Source organism: Euprymna scolopes, chromosome 14 (genome assembly GCF_053919585.1).
Source record: "Euprymna scolopes isolate OS-2025 chromosome 14, ASM5391958v1, whole genome shotgun sequence".
In the NCBI taxonomy this organism is placed as follows: Eukaryota; Metazoa; Mollusca; class Cephalopoda; order Sepiida; family Sepiolidae; genus Euprymna; species Euprymna scolopes.
Window position 1 is genome coordinate 94,169,203 of NC_136495.1, and position 17,159 is coordinate 94,186,361.

Genomic DNA, 17,159 nt, shown 5'->3' on the forward strand with positions numbered 1-17,159 from the left:
ACTTTAGCGTTTATTTTCAAAATGAAGGGATAAAGGTTTAAAAAAAAACAACACATTATTTTATTCATTTTTTTATGATCTTTAAATAAAGATATAAATTAGAGTGTTCCGAGACGAATTTTTAATAGAAATTCATACTTTCATACTTTTAGACAGAGGGGGGGTAAAAATAAATAAAAGAAGTATGAAAATGAATTTTTCAGAAAATAATTTTATTTCCATTCGAAAGAGCGTAGAATTTTACATAAAATCTGAAAAAATGAAAAGGATTTGATGAATAGAAAAAAAATTATCGATTTTTAAAATCATAGAAAATTTTCAAGAATTTACAAATTTACAAATTGAAATTGAAACTATTACGTGAAAACGCTCACGCGCAGTAAGGAAGCTTTGACTTTTTTGTGATATTTTTTACGATAAAATTAATTATATGAGATTTTATTTTAAAAAGTTTTACTTTTCTTTAAGAAAAATCTTTCCTAAACACAATGAGCTAAAAAAATTTTGAAAATTATTAGTTTTAAACATTTTATTTGCTGTTTGAAATTGAGGGGTGTTAAATTTAGGAAGGGTGCTAGAGTTACAGAATTGTTCAGTGGTCAGAATATGAATACAAGATAAGGTATAATTGCCTTTCAAATTCTTGAAATTGTACTTTTAATTTTCAAGCTCGTAACTGGGATTAGAAGAGATGAGCAATTTCGATCATCTTCATACTAAACAAAATGGTATGATTGGAGGAATACGTGGATGAAATATTTTTTTTAAATTGTGAATGCCACGCACGAATAGGATCCTAGCTCGAGCTAATCAAAACCTTTAGACTTTTTCTGGGACACCCTGTACATAATTTTTCTCCACAATTTTTATTAAAATGTATCCTGGTTCTCCCACAGCAAAGGCAAGAATAATTTGTTTGGTATTTTATATATATCATAATTGATGTTTACGTAATTAGGCCTATTTATATTTTCAGAATACCCCTGCTGTTAGATATGACTGAAAAGAAAAGAAAACTTGATCATCGCCCATTTCAAGACAATTGGACAATAGAATATGGATTTGTGGAACCAAAGGATCGTGCTGTTTGTGCTTTCTGTTGCGAAAGTGTTGTGTGTCGCACATCTAGTGTACAAAGGCACTTTCAAACCAAACATCAATCTAAGTTTAAAACTTCAGAAGAAAAAGGTGAAGCCATCAAAAAAGCTATTTCTGGTTTCAAAAAACAAACTGTTATTTTGAGCCAAGCTGTTGGAATGAAGAGTAAAGCTACTGAATGTAGTTACAAAATAGCCCAGTGTGTGGCTTTAAATGGTAAACCTTTTACAGATGGTGAATACATCAAAGAAGCTTTTTTGAGTGGTGCTGAAGTTTTGTTTCGTGATTTAAAAAATAAGGACATTATACTCTCTCGAATTAGAGAAATACCAGTCTCTGCAAGATCAGTTGAGAGGCGCATATCTGACTTGGCTGAAAATGTGACAACTAAGCAAACAACTGGATTAAAGCAATCCCTTGTATTTAGTGTCGCTCTTGATGAAAGCACCGATGTAAACGATGCGTCTCGCCTAGCAGTGGTTGCAAGATATCTCGAGAATAATCACATTTATGAGGAGTTGTGTTGTTTATTACCCCTTCATGATACAACCAAAGCAGAAGATATTTTGTGTGCATTTACTGGTTATTTTTCTAAACAAGACATTAACTTGAACAAATTATTCTGCGTAACAACCGATGGTGCTGCTGCAATGGTTGGCAAGAAGAAAGGATTTGTAAAACTTCTGGAAAATCATGTTGGACGCAAACTGTTAAGTTTTCATTGTATTATACATCAGGAGGGCTTATGTGCAAAGACCTCGTCTTTGGATTTGGTCTCTGTGATGAAAACTGTTGTTGAGATAATCAACTTTCTTATTTCTCGCTCTTCATTGGTTCACAGGCAATTCAAATCGCTTCTACAAGAAGTTGAGTGTGAATATGGAAATCTTCTGTTATACAACAATGTTCGCTGGCTTAGTCGAGGCAAAGTTTTAGCTAGATTTGTTTGTTGTCTTGAGGCTATTAAGATGTTTCTTGATGAAAAACAGAAACGATTCCCTCAGCTGAATGATGAAAGCTGGTTGTTGAAGTTGATGTTTATGACCGACATAAACACACATTTGAATGAGCTTAATTTGAAATTACAAGGACAGGGACAAACAGTCCTTGATCTTTTCAGCTATTGGAAAGCGTTTACAATGAAACTTGACATTTTTACCCGTGACATCAACATCAAAGCATTTAAGTACTTTCCAAATGTGAAAAATCATGCAAATCAATTCGAAGTGAACACAGATGAGCTTCAGGAGTACGTGAAAGCACTCAAAGCAGAATTCGAAAAACGAAGCCAGGACTTCTACATTCATGGATCCTTATTTTCATATCTGATTAAGCCCGACATGCTTGATTTGACAAATGCCCAACTGGAACTTTTTAGCTGGATGGACATTGATGATTTTGAAATGCAACAGATTGAATTTAGGTCTTCAGAAATATGGACATTAAAATTTGCTGAACTAAGAAAGTCTCTGGAAGATGAAAATTTTGAAAAGTCTGGTGCTATTCTGAACTGTTGGATCTCCCTCCCAAGCTCATTCATCTGTTTGAAGAAAATTGCTTTTGCTCTTCTCTCAGCTTTTGGTTCAACTTATTCTTGTGAGCAAATTTTCTCTCACATGAAAGCAGTGTTGTCTCCACGTCGAAGTCGTCTAACACCTGAACATTCAGAAAACTGTGTTAAGCTCAAAGTTACAAAGTATGTTCCCGACATTGAGGAATTGGCAAAGACCATGCAAGGACAAGGGTCCCATTAATAATAAAAACTTTTCAGAAACAGTTTTTTCACATTATTTATAAACTTTGACATTATTATATATTTTATGAAATAAATATAGAGAACAGGTATATTGACCTTGATCGTTATAAATAATAAATGTTGGCACGCTGAATAATTTGAAACCCTAAGTCGGCACACGCTAAACAAAAGGTTGCCGACCCCTGTACTATACTAACAGTTCAGCCCGGCTTTGCTTGGGCCCTATGTACTGGTCATAACTTCCCCTACGTGTGAATACACTTTATGTAAGATTTCAAATGTTTAGACCAAAATTTGTCTGAGTAATTTCGTAGAAACTGCAGTGGTCAATTTTTTAAAATTTTATCCCAATTTTAACCCTTTAACATTTATTTTTTGAGGCTCAAATCAAATTACAAAGTTTGATCCATGTTCAAGTAACCTACATTTAAAATTTCAACTGTTTAGACCCAAAATTGGCGGAGGAGTTTAGTAGAATTTTCAAAAGTCAAATCGTTGAACTTTGACACCGTGACAGTCAAATTCCTAGCGAAAAACTGATTAAGAAGATTTCCCCAAATCTCTATACCGCTTATGACAAATCTCGAGTCTCTAGACTGAAAATTTACAGAGTTATTTGGTAGGCAAATGCACACACACACACACACACACACACACACACACACACACACACACACACACACACACACACACACACACACACACACACACACACTTTCCCTTTTATAGATATATAGATGATATAATATATATAGTATATAATATATATAATATATATAATATATACGACATATATAACATATTTTTACATGTGCAATATATATCTATAAAAGTGAAAATATCTCTGTGTGTGTGTGTGTGTCTATCTGTGTACACTTCTCTACCACATAACTGCCAATTTTCGGTCTACAGATTCGAGATTTGACATCAGGTATTGAGATATGAGGGAAATGCGTAAAAGAAATATGTAAGAGAAAGAGAGAGAAAGAGAGAGAGAGAGAGAGAGAGAGAGAGAGAGAGAGAGAGAGATGGAGAGATTAAAGTTTGGGTCGAAATATATTACACCTTTACCAATATATTAATCATAGTCATTTGTTTTCCTAGTTTTTCATATGAATTACAAAATCTCTGATATTTCCCCAAAACCTGTTCCTTGATGGAGAGGAGACTGAAACTTGTTGCTATGGTTTCAAATGATCTGAAATAACAGCAAGGGGAGACTTGATTCCAAATATTTCTCATATGTTATATCTCTCCTCTTTGGATTTCATAAAGTAAATTTCATAGTGTATAAAGATTATTTGATACTGGAGATATTCATAATCGTACTCTATTTCCAAAAGAGGGGAGATATAACATATGAGAAATATTTGGAATCAAGTCTTCTCTTATTGTTATAAAACGAGCAACCTTTTGTGCTCCAGAATTTATTTTTCTACACAGTCACCACTATTCTCAATGCATTTTTGCCCGGAATTCAATGATACATCTCTGCTTCTGACACACGCCCATGACATGGGTTGCTTTCTTATAGTCTCACACTGTCAATATTTGCAACAGAGAGATCAAACTTTTAGGTCATGGATGCATAAGTTCAGTTATGATAACAATGCAATTTGCAATCCCCTCTGATTCATTTGGGCAGAAAAAAAATAAATAGAGGTATTACTTGAAGAATGCCCCTTGTATGTACAAACTATCTGATAAAATTATTAAGTCCTATTTAGAACTGCCCAAACCACTACCAAATGAGTTAAAGAACACATGGTCACAATACATATAATACTAGCACAATACATTTTTAATTACAATTAAAATCAAATGATAAGACAAACCCTTTTGTTGGTTGATTAAGAAAAATGTGAGACTTTTATGTAAGCGTTATCCCCCTTTTTGTGGCTGAAGATGCCCATGCTTAAAATATCATCAAACGAAGACTCACCTTCTGGAGGGATAAACTGACGTCCACTGGACACCCAGACTTCAATGGGAAAATTTAAGATAACATTTAACGGCGGCAAAGACACCTTTCTCAGAAGCAACTCTCTCTCTTTGGACAGTTTTTCATTTTCTTTCTGGTCCTCTTCTGTGCAATATAAAGAATCAATAATTAATAATAAAATAATAATAATGAAGATGTTAACGTAAACCAAATTTGAGTTATTAATTATATATGAGTAATTAATCATTGAAATTTACTTCCTCTTTATGAAGCTAAAAGTTTTTTGTCAGAGCATAAATTAGCAAGTTAGAGATTATGTTATATTAAAGAGAATATAAGATATTGTTTTTTTCCTCTGAGATTAAAATGTTTACATTACTAAAAACTTTAAATTTATATAACTCATAGCGTAATGACCGTTAGAATAACTATAATAAAGTCATATATTAATTTATTTTATTCCGGACTATTATTCTCATCTTTATTGGTTGTTGTTTTCATCTTTATTGGTTGGCCTTCGTTAGGTGGTAACCGCGACGGATAAGAACTTCGAATCTCCTAACTACATTCTCAGCAATCACTGCCATCCGTAGTTGTTGTCGTCTCATCACGTTTTGGTTTACTTGGAATAGTTGGCGAAGCGTCGTGAAAAACAACAACCAATAAAGATGAAAAAACAACAACTAATAAAGATGAGAATAATAGTCCGAAATAAAATAAATTAATATATATAATGCTCATCTCAAAAATGAATTCCAATTAAGGAATAATATATATACCACTCGGTAGGGACCCGACTATGGAAGATCAGATAATAAATAAACGTGGATTTATAAGATCAAAGAATCCAAACTTAATCGCCCTTCGGGGCCCGTGGCGTAGTTGATAGAGACGTTGAATCTCTACGGTTCCAGATGAGCATTGTCTGAAGATAGCGGTTTCAATCCTACCCAAAGCCAGCCAGAGGTTTACTTGGCCAAAAACGTGGTGAGACGACAACAGCTACGGATGGCAGTCATTGCTGAGAATGCAGTTAGGAGATTCAAAGTTCCTATCCGTCGCGGTTACCACCTGACGAAAGCCAGAGGAATAGTTTGCCGAAACGTCGTGAAAAAACAACAACCAATAAATATGAAAACAACAACTAATAAAGATGAGAATAATAGTCCGAAATAAAATAAATTAATATATATAATGCTCATCTCAAAAATGAATTCCAATTAAGGCATAATATATATATATAATAAAGTCGGCCGGATTCTTGAAGTTTGTCACTGATAACTTTGAATCTGACAAATCAATATTTGATTTTGATTAGCCATGTTTTCTTTTATATACTCTCACTATGTTTTTTTAAAATAAAAAAAAAACAACTGTTTTTTTTCTTTTTTCATTATCTTTCAAAAAATATTTGATCCAACTAGGAGTATTTTTCAAATGATTGTAATCTTTGCCGTCAGCAACTAATTGAAATTAAAATGGATGCCATTTTTGTAATCAGTACAAAATTTATCTACGAATAGTAAATATCTAAATATATTCTTTCGTTTATTTGTGATGAATAACATTTAAATAATATTAAATTTTATTCAAATATAAAAAAGATAAAAATTATTAGGAAACCTATGGAATCTTTGAAATTTCAACGTCGCATTTTGTGACGTCACAAATTTTCCTTAATGGTACATAAAACATTACCTTTTCTTTTCTTCCATATCAAACGCTTCAGACCGTTTTAAACATAGACACCAACCAATGTTTTCGTTATTTTTCTGTTTGTTCAAAACTTCTGAATGTCAATTATTATATTAAGGATTTGCTGCCAAAGTAAGTCGAAAAATTCTACCTATTTTTCTTTTTTAGATTTCAAAGAATAACTTTATAGTTATTGACGTAAGGAATATGAGTACGTCCGGGTCTTTTCTTATAAGAATATGATTGGATAGTTAAGCCATGAATGATGATTGGTACAGTCACCTGGGAGAGACGTTGAAAGGTATCCAGAAAGCCTCATGCTAAAAAATACCAGCTCTGACCACAAACACACGTTCAATAAGGCGACACTAGATTATTAATTGAATATAATAGCCAAGACTATTCAACTACTTTCAACGAATATATGTCTTTTATGGGCCATATAAGTTATTACTCGATGCTGAATAAAGACAGCTAGTAAACTGTAAAATAATGAAAATAAACAAAAAATGTTGATGGAACAATAATTAAAAATAGCCAATGAAAGCAATGTCATTTTATATGCATTATAAGAATTCTATTTGATACAGCCAAGAACAGTCAACGTAAAACTTACATAATTAAACTTATCAGTTTAGAAAATAATTTATTTTGAGAAGTTAAGATTACATGAGAGAAACTTAAAATAACTACAATTTCCTAAGATTTTTGCAAATATCACACAATTACACTCTGGTTTTTGGAAACAAAAGTGAAAAGACCCTCAAACAACACCAGGGGGATACAAGAAGTGTAAATAATTTTAAAATATTTAATTTAAAGAGTTTGTTTTGTGCAAGTTAACATCGTTGAGCCACAATTATCTCTCTTGAAAACATTTGGTGTCTATGTTAAAGGGTGCTTCTAGCGCAATATATACTTTTGTATTGCAAATTGTAAAATGAGACTGCCTCTTATTGGCATGGCGTAGAAAGTGGTTCGATCCACTCTTATTCCGAGCAAGCCTTTGAAACTCTAACGACTTTAAGTTATCTTTCTGATTCAGTTAACTCTCAAACTATGCTCAAACAACAGACGGTAATGCCACATCTATTTTTCCAAGTAATGTGTTAACACCATTGATATTTAGATAAGTAAAGTAAATTTACATATTCCATGCATTTGCTCTCATAATATGTGCATTTTCTTATTGACATGGAAACAATCACAATTCTTGTTTAGAACAAACTTTTCTGTAGCTTCATGTATTGCGTTTCTTTTTAATCTCCTACGCTCGTCAGCAGCAAACTGTGAATAAACTAAATGTTATTTTTAGTCAATTGTTTCTCAATTATCTTTTCTATTAGGCATATATATCGTACATAATGGTGCAACAATATAGACACATCTTGTTAGATGGTGACGGTGGCTGAGTGGTTAATAACGCAGACTAAAAACCTAGATGTACTAAGATTGAATCCAGTTCCTCCCACGGAAACACTTTGATTCAAATTCACACTTTATCTTTTGTCTAATCTACTGGAAAGAAGATAAATAAGATATGAGGTGCCTTCAATAAGTTTCCAAACTTTTTTGTACAGGCATTTAAAACTGTTGTAGACTCTTGAAAATTCAGGATGTTATTGCTATATATTTATGACGGACCAATTTTTATTCAAATAAACAACTACAGCAAGAATTGAAATGCACCCTACCTAAATCCTGATTGTCACAGTTGGTGAATTTCAAAAATGCAATCTGGACGTGAGGACACTTTAGAAGAATGATATGCAATAAAATTCTGTTTTAAACTTGAAAAAAAAATGCCACAGAAATACGTATGGAATGCTTCAGATTGCTTGCATGAATCGAGCATCATTTTTTGAGTGGCATAAGATTCAAGAAATGCAGAGAGTCTGAGAGGAATGATGAAAGGTGTAGGAGAAGTAAGGAAGTCAGAACACTAGAATTCATTTGCCAAATAAAAAATTTCATGGATAACGGCCGTCGTGTGTCAATAGAGACAATAAGTGCACAGTTTGATATCAGTGTGGGAACTGTACACACAATTATTTGCGAGGAACTGAAGATGCGGAAGATTTGCGCAAATGCACCAGTCCACAACTCCATCCTTGTCACAGACTATTTGGCCAAGATGGGCTTCAAAACCAGTTCCTCACCTTTTCTATATTCCAGACCTTGCTCTCTGTGACTTTTGGTTATTCCCTAAGCTCAAGGAAAACCTTAGAGGCTGTCGTAATGAAACAATTGAGGAGATGAAAGAGGTTATGATGAGGATCATTGACACACTCACACAAAAGAACTTCCACCATTACTGTTTTTGAATCACTTGTTGGATGCAGACATTGCATCTTTGTCTTCCTATCATCCCATTTAACCTTATCTTTAACTTTGCATTTAAGCTTCCAGCAAATCCGTTAAACTGTAACTGCTTGTTTATATTTTCTTTAAGAATTTGGGAGAAGTTATTTTGTTTTGTTGTTTTTTGGATGGAGAATTTTGCTTTCATCAATTTTATTTAAAAAGAATGTATGACTATAAAGAAAAAAATTTCTGACTTCCTTACTCCATGAATAAAGTTGAACCCCCCCCCAAAAAAAAACGCTTTTACACAAAAAACGTGCAAACAGATGTTCACTTCACCAGTTTATTGAATCAAATTAATTTTCTCCATATATTTAAATTACTAAGAATGGAGCATAATTTAATATTAATGGAGGCGACGGATTGATTTTTTTTAAATATGTCCTTTTAAACAAAAACAATATTACTTACTTAATTGTCATGTCAAAAATAGTAATATATCAAAAAATTACGAAAATCCATCTAGTAGAAAGTTATTTATAGTTAAAAGTAATTTTTACGAAAAATTTGGGAAAATTGTGGAAAATTGCATTTTTGCGTAGATGTTTCAGAATAGGCCGTGAAGATTGTAGAAAGTAAGGGACATAACTCAAAACGCATATTTTAGATTACACCGTAGTGGCGTCCTGTATCGAAAGACATTTTTTTTCTTAAAAACACAATAGCAATTGTTCTACTCGATGAGTTTTCATAGTTTTTTTTTTTTTATATATTACTATTTTCTACATGACAATTCGCTAAATAATGTTCTTGCTTAAAAGGAGATATTAAAAAATCGACTTGTCGTCTCTATTTAAGCAAATATCGAATAGAGCATAATTTGATATAAACATTAATATTTTTCCATAAATTAGTCTTTATTATTCAACTTTCTGTTGTGACTCGGAAGGGTCACGAAGGAAGTTAGAAAAAAGGTATTTGTCTTGAGAATAAAACAGAATTACAAATAACACTCGTAAGACTTAACACCAATACAAGTACATACACACCACGAGAGTCCGTACTTCCCGGTATATTTATACAGTTTGGAAGAGTTGATATCTTGCATATGGGTAAGCCCCTACAACACTCCTCTTTAATAATTAATATCTTTTCCGTTTTGGATCAATAGTCAGAAAGTTGGTGCATTTTCTTTCCGCTCGACTGTTTTGGTTGGGGTGGGTCGAGATCGAACGTTTCAAAAATGGCATTCATTAGCTCTTCCTCTATGGGTACTGTGTCGCTAGTGTTATCTGAGTGACGTTTGTTTTTGTTTTTGTTTTTGTTTGGTTTTTATGGCGTTTATAAGCATGTCTTGTACCTCGTGTGATATCACTAATCCTTTACAATTAAAGTTCTGCATTTCTTTCGTAATATCATTCATTAGTTTCTGAATGACATCTCAATTTCGCTACGCTACGTTCGGTTAATTTGGTATTTCTATGTTTATACAAAGTAACTAAAATGTTAGAAGTTGGTATAGTCGGGCCATCTTTGTATTCGTTAATCCTACTTGCGACTTGGGTTGGTTTTTGTTTTTATCTTACAGCCTCAACCTCTTTTTGTTTGCGTTTAAACATGGCTCCCTTTTTATGCAACTCTGTGACGCTTTTCTTTTCTGCTCACTTTTTAATTGTTGCTGTGCTATTTAATTATATGCGTTATTCTTTTTAATGTCTTTCTTGATTTGATGTATGCAATTTATTTGATAAGTCTTTAATTGTTTTTCATAAACAGTTTATGAGACGTTTTCATTTTTGTGATTTTAAACTTACAGATTTTCTCGTCAAAAATGTTGGCTGATAACAAAGTTTAAAACTGTTCCTCCAGTTTACCCCAAATAGATTTTCAGATCTTTTTTCAGAATGTACACGTTCAATTTTTTTAATAGTCCCGTTCAAATTTACTGATATATATATATATATATATATATATATATATATATATATATATATATAAAGTGGCCTCGTCTGTCTGTTTGTGTGTGGAATGGTCTCTAACAAACTACACTGTCAATTTTTGGTCTACAGACTTGAAACTTGATATATTTAGACCCATGGAGCAAATTCGTTTAGATTTTTAGTCAAGAAAAATAGCTGTTAATGAGTAAAAATTGCAAAAAATTGGAATTTAACAGGCGTAAGTTGACTGAAGGTGTTACTTCTACGCATGTGCAAATATACATTTATACCTTCAATAACGTTATTTTTTAAGTTTCTATATGCATATGGACTTAGCTCAGATGGTAACGAATAATGCTGGAGAATTAAATGTTTTAGTTTGGATTCTAGCTCATCGCACCCAATTCCAAATTGTTATTTTTTAACTTTTGAAATCACTGCTATATATTGGATATACTATAATAATAAATACGAAATCTGCATGAATGAAAATATATTTAGGCATATTTTATGCATAACACTCGGCGACGTGCTAGTTCTCCAATAAAATTAATTTTATTGCCAGTCACAGTGCAAGTTAACTAAAGTGTTTTTGAAAAAATCAATTTGCTAAGTTTCTTTCACATATGCAAATTTATAAATGAACCATCCAACTCAGTGTCTAACTACTTTCACTGTTTTATTGAATATCTTGACTAGTATGTATTTGCATAAATTTTCGCCTGACTTTTCGTTAGAAATTTTCTACCTAATTCCATTTTTTATTCTGCATTTGGTGCTAAAATGCGACCAAGCCATAATTTTGACTTTATTCCGAAAAAGGCAGAATTTTTCCCCACTGTAATTCTCCACATAGGTTACATGGTTTTGGCGATAATTTCTTCTATTTGTGCATGTCCCGCTTATTTTGAAAATGTGGGTAGCCATTTTCATTTTTTCTCTTTTTTTAGGGGAGTATTTCTTGATTTATACTGAAAATGTGGTTGGATATATTCTTTTTCTTTTTTAGAGAATACTTTTTAGATGTTTACTTTTTTGGCAAATGCTACGCCCGATTCTTCTATGTTTTTAGAATCGCTTCTCATGCTTACACCCCTTTGGCAATCTTCCCCAAGTTTCTGTAGAGTTAAATTGGGTTTGATTTCGAGTTTCGCTAGTACTACTCGTCTAATCACAGCATTTCTTGCTGACAGTCATTCTTGATCGAAAATAAGGTACTGAAAATCATCTGCCGATAATTCTGCTGGTTTAATATCGTTACAATGCTTGTTTATGATCGACGCGAACCCTAAATAATCGTCAGCATTCTGCTTAGGCAAATTAAAACATTTCCACTTTTTGTGAAACAATAACATAATGCGGCTGAAAAGTTCTGATAGTAACTTCTTGATTTCCACGAATTCTAGATTCGTGATATTTCTTCAACTTTCTGCTGTTGTTGCTGTTGTTGTTGTTGTTGTTGTTGTTGTTGTTGTTGTTGTTGGTACATCCAAAGAATAATTTCTTTGGCGTTGGCCATCTTGTAGACATTTTTCAAAAACGAGAAAAAAAAAAACGCTGTAATATTACTAATTACAGTTTAATGTTGGACGTTGAACGCAGTTTAGGTTTTTTTCTGAGAGGAAAAAAACTATTTAATTAGAGAAAATCTTACCGATTTATTCTCTTTAGTTTTAATTCTAATATATTCAAGTATACTTTTGATAACTTTTTCCTTCAGTGTCTGACAACACGATTTTTTTAGACTATTAGTTAAAACTTCTATAGGCATTTTCGCAGTCCAAGTTTAAATAGTGTCTTGTTCATTGAGAATGCCACTCGAATGGCCAATAGATTCGGTAATTACTGGTATAAATTTATTGTTTTCCTTTTTTTGTTTGAAAGTGATTTTGTTGTTAGTGGTCCTTTTTTGAATTTGAGTTATTTGCTGTCAGATTTGTTGTGAGTTATTTGCTGTCAGATTTGTTGTGAGTTATTTGCTGTCAGATTTGTTGTGAGTTATTTGCTGTCAGATTTGTTGTGAGTTATTTGCTGTCAGATTTGTTGTGAGTTATTTGCTGTCAGATTTGTTGTGAGTATCACCTTTGTGAATTCAAGTTGCTCGTCACTAATTTGTGGTGGCCCAAAAGGGTCACTAAGGAAATCACAGACACGAGTTACAAAAAAGGTATTTGTATTGCGAACAAAACTATACAGAGAACAACAGTCGTAGTAGTTAACATTAATATGACGTACTACAAAGTACACACACACATGGTATTTATCTCTCTCCCACATGATCAGAAGTTGGAATGAATGAACTAACAAAAATAAGCCTGAGTATCCCCTCAGCATTCCCTGGTGAGTGCGCCTCAGATAACAAGTTATAAACATGTTCCACCCGAAAGCTGGTTGGCAAGGCCTGGGAGAATGGACCTCGTAGGGCTACACAGAACATTTGCATCAGTTCAACAGCTAAAGGTCACCGATATCGTCCAGTTTCTGCCATGCTGATTATTTAGGTCGGAACCTCGACTGACATGTACTACGAAGTACACACACATCACAAGAAGCGGTACATCTCGGTCTGTTTGTACAGTTGGGAAAGGTTCACATCTTGTGTATAGGTGAGTGCCCACAACAACTTTCTAAGTGGATGCATCTTTATTTTTCTTTTGTTAGTTTTATTGAAAAAAAATACTTGCTTGAAACTTATTTTAAGGAATTTGGACTGTTTCATGAGTAAAAGAAAATCAGTGTTGCAATAATCTATACAGGATTGGAGTGATTAGATTTTGCTTACCTGGTAAAAATTGTTCCGTCTCTTGTTCTGAATTACAACTTTCTTTAGAATTGTTCAGTCTGTTTTCTGCATCTAAATGAATGCAACAATTACTAAGTAAAAATTCCTATTTAAATTTCACGTCAAACCACACATATACACATCAATTGACAACAACCGTCAATAAGACCGGACGTATCATTTCTCTCTCCATAGCATTAATTAATAATACCATCAAAAAATTAAGAGAAAAAGAAAACTAAAAGACCAAGTCTTCTTTGAAAACAATATATTACACCAAACGTCTCAGAAAAAATAATTTCAATTATTTAATAAAATATTTCATAACATTTTGGTTTTCTAGTGTGGGGTATATAGTTAAAAAAAGAAGAAGAAGAAAAAAAAAAGAAATGTACCGGGCGTATCTGCATCGCTCTTTGGGAAAGAAGAAGGAAAGGATGGCCAGCGTATTTGTATACGCGAAGGGCATCTTGGGAAGGCAGAGCATGATGGGAGAAGCTTTTTTTTTTCCTGTCTCTTCCTTTTTTTTTTTTCTAGATAGGAGGATATAAAAGCTGGGAAAAATTCTCTAGGGGGGGGGGGAAGAGTCGTGAACATCTTCTCTTGAAAAGAATTTCGTATTGCTGACGTTCAGATTGTGCGGTGTGACATTGGTGGCGAGAGGCCAGGTGTGGTCGATTGGAAAAGAAGAGGGCAGAAACGTGCTGTTGTCGAGAGAGTGACTCACTCCTTCCCGAACCCCAGAACCGAATCCTGATTATAACGCTAGACATAGTATTTTCAAATGCAACAATTATGTTTGTTTGTCAACAAAATGTTAGAAATAGTACATGTAGCATTTTTCTTTTGAAAATTCTCAACCTCTATCTCACCCCCGGTTCTTGTTTTTCTTTACCCCCCCCCCACCGACTACACCCCCCCCTCTCTCTCTCTCTCTCTCTCTCTCTCTCTCTCTCTCTCTCTCTCTCTGGCAACTTGTTTAATATAACAGAGAGAAAACAAAAGAGAAAACTAGCTGATCTTTGGTCCAGTTTCAGTGTTATTTTTTAAATAATTACAAGTAAAAACAAAGAAATAAATCTTTGCACTAATTTGACCCTTTATGATTCAAAGGGAATAAATATTGCAATACGTATTTTTGCCATAACCAGACCTAAATCAAACTGAATTCAATTATATAAGGTTTTAAAGCGTACCTTGAGTAGTTTCTGACTTTTAAGCGGACATACGCATATGAACAAATTAGTATAATAGATTATGATTTTCACTTTGATAATATTGAAAGAAAAACTGAAAAACTGAATATATTACTTATTATACTTCCTGCATGATCCACATCGAAAAGATGGTTTTAGATTCATCACTATGAAAGAATTGCTTAAAAAAATAAAGTAGATGCTATAATATCCTTCTTACAATAAAGTGGGTCCATATAGGAAAATTTAAAGATATGAAAAATTAAAAAATACAAACATTATCAAAATATATACATATTCTAAAGAGCTTCGCTATATGTTTGAGAACATATCCTCGTCAGTAGGGTGATTGTTCATTATGTATGGTTTTATAAATTATATGAAAGAACTTACTAAAAGTATATTCAGAGATGGATTTTTTACAAGCAGTGTTACTATCTTCCCACATATAATGTCTGCTATTGTCAAATAGTAACCTATTTTGTAGTGACTAGGTTAAACGTTGTTTGACTTCAGTGGCATGAGAAGTAATGTGTCCACATGATTATGCTGGATATGCAAAATAAAGTTTTTTAAAAGCACCAAATAATTGGATTGATAAAACTTTTACCAAAATTCAGGATTCAGAATTAAATAAGATGAAAACGGTTGATATGCCGTAAAAAATCAAACTAAAAATAATAAGTATTATCACTTTCTTAATTACACATAAACAAAAACAAAAAACATTTAAAAACCTTACTTATAAATATAAGAGGATTTATTTATACTGAAATTATGCACACATATTAATGTTTCTAATACATAGGGAAATTTGGAATGATCAATATGTATAAAGGTATGTAGATTAAATCAGTTTGTTTTTGTCTCACAAAACTGGCTTGAACAAAACGAATGTTGTTACTTTGGTGATTAAACAAAGAAATGTGGGAAAAGAAGGAATTTGGTAAGCATTTAGTTCCTGCAACGATCAGCCTAATAAGAGAGAACGAGAATTTGAAATTCTTAGAGCACTATAATATCACCTATCTATCTAATACTAAAACAACTATAATATCACTAATCTATCCAATACTAAAACAACTATAATATCACCAATCTATCCAATACTAAAACAGCTATAATATCACACATCTATCCAATACTAAAACAACTATAATATCACCCATCTATCTAATACTAAAACAACTATAATATCACACATCTATCCAATACTAAAACAACTATAATATCACTCATCTGTCCAATACTAAAACAACTATAATATCACCCATCTATCTAATACTAAAACAACTATAATATCACACATCTATCCAATACTAAAACAACTATAATATCACACATCTATCCAATACTAAAACAACTATAATATCACCAATCTATCCAATACTAAAACAACTATAATATCACCAATCTATCCAATACTAAAACAGCTATAATATCACCCATCTATCCAATACTAAAACAACTATAATATCACCCATCTATCCAATACTAAAACAACTATAATATCACACATCTATCCAATACTAAAACAACTATAATATCACTCATCTATCCAATACTAAAACAACTATAATATCACCCATCAATCTAATACTAAAACAACTATAATATCACACATCTATCCAATACTAAAACAACTATAATATCACCAATCTATCTAATACTAAAACAACTATAATATCACCCATCTATCCAATACTAAAACAACTATAATATCACCCATCTATCCAATACTAAAACAACTATAATATCACCCATCTATCTAATACTAAAACAACTATAATATCACACATCTATCCAATACTAAAACAACTATAATATCACACATCTATCCAATACTAAAACAACTAGTATATCACTCATCTATCCAATACTAAAACAACTAGTATATCACCCATCTATCCAATACTAAAACAACTATAATATCACACATCTATCCAATACTAAAACAACTATAATATCACCAATCTATCCAATACTAAAACAACTAAAATATCACCCATCTATCCAATACTAAAACAACTATAATATCACCCATCTATCCAATACTAAAACAACTATAATATCACTAATCTATCCAATACTAAAACAACTATAATATCACCCATCTATCCAATACTAAAACAACTATAATATCACCCCTCTATCCAACACTAAAACAACTATAATATCACTAATCTATCCAATACTAAAACAACTATAATATCACCAATTTATCCAATACTAAAACAACTATAATATCACCCATCTATCCAATACTAAAACAACTATAATATCACCCATCTATCCAATACTAAAACAACTATAATATCACCCATCTATCCAATACTAAAACAACTATAATATCACTCATCTATCCAATACTAAAACAACTATAATATCACCCATCTATCCAATACTAAAACAACTATAATATCACTAATCTATCCAATACTAAAAC

At 32.3% G+C, this 17,159-nt stretch overlaps 1 protein-coding gene across 4 annotated transcripts in view; it reads right to left on the bottom strand.

Annotated features, from left to right (window-relative positions):
* LOC145293168 (doublecortin domain-containing protein 1-like) overlaps window positions 1–17,159 on the bottom strand; it is a 562,737-nt gene that overhangs the window by 102,411 nt on the left and 443,167 nt on the right. For 3 of the 4 annotated variants that reach the window (XM_080139630.1, XM_080139631.1, XM_080139629.1), the window contains exons 34-35: window positions 13,518–13,589; window positions 4,797–4,940 (exon numbers count right to left, since the gene is read on the bottom strand). In XM_080139630.1, coding sequence (XP_079995756.1) covers window positions 4,797–4,940; window positions 13,518–13,589 — 216 coding nt within the window. The remainder of the gene's footprint in view (window positions 1–4,796; window positions 4,941–13,517; window positions 13,590–17,159) is intronic. The other variant, XM_080139632.1, reaches the window with a different exon arrangement.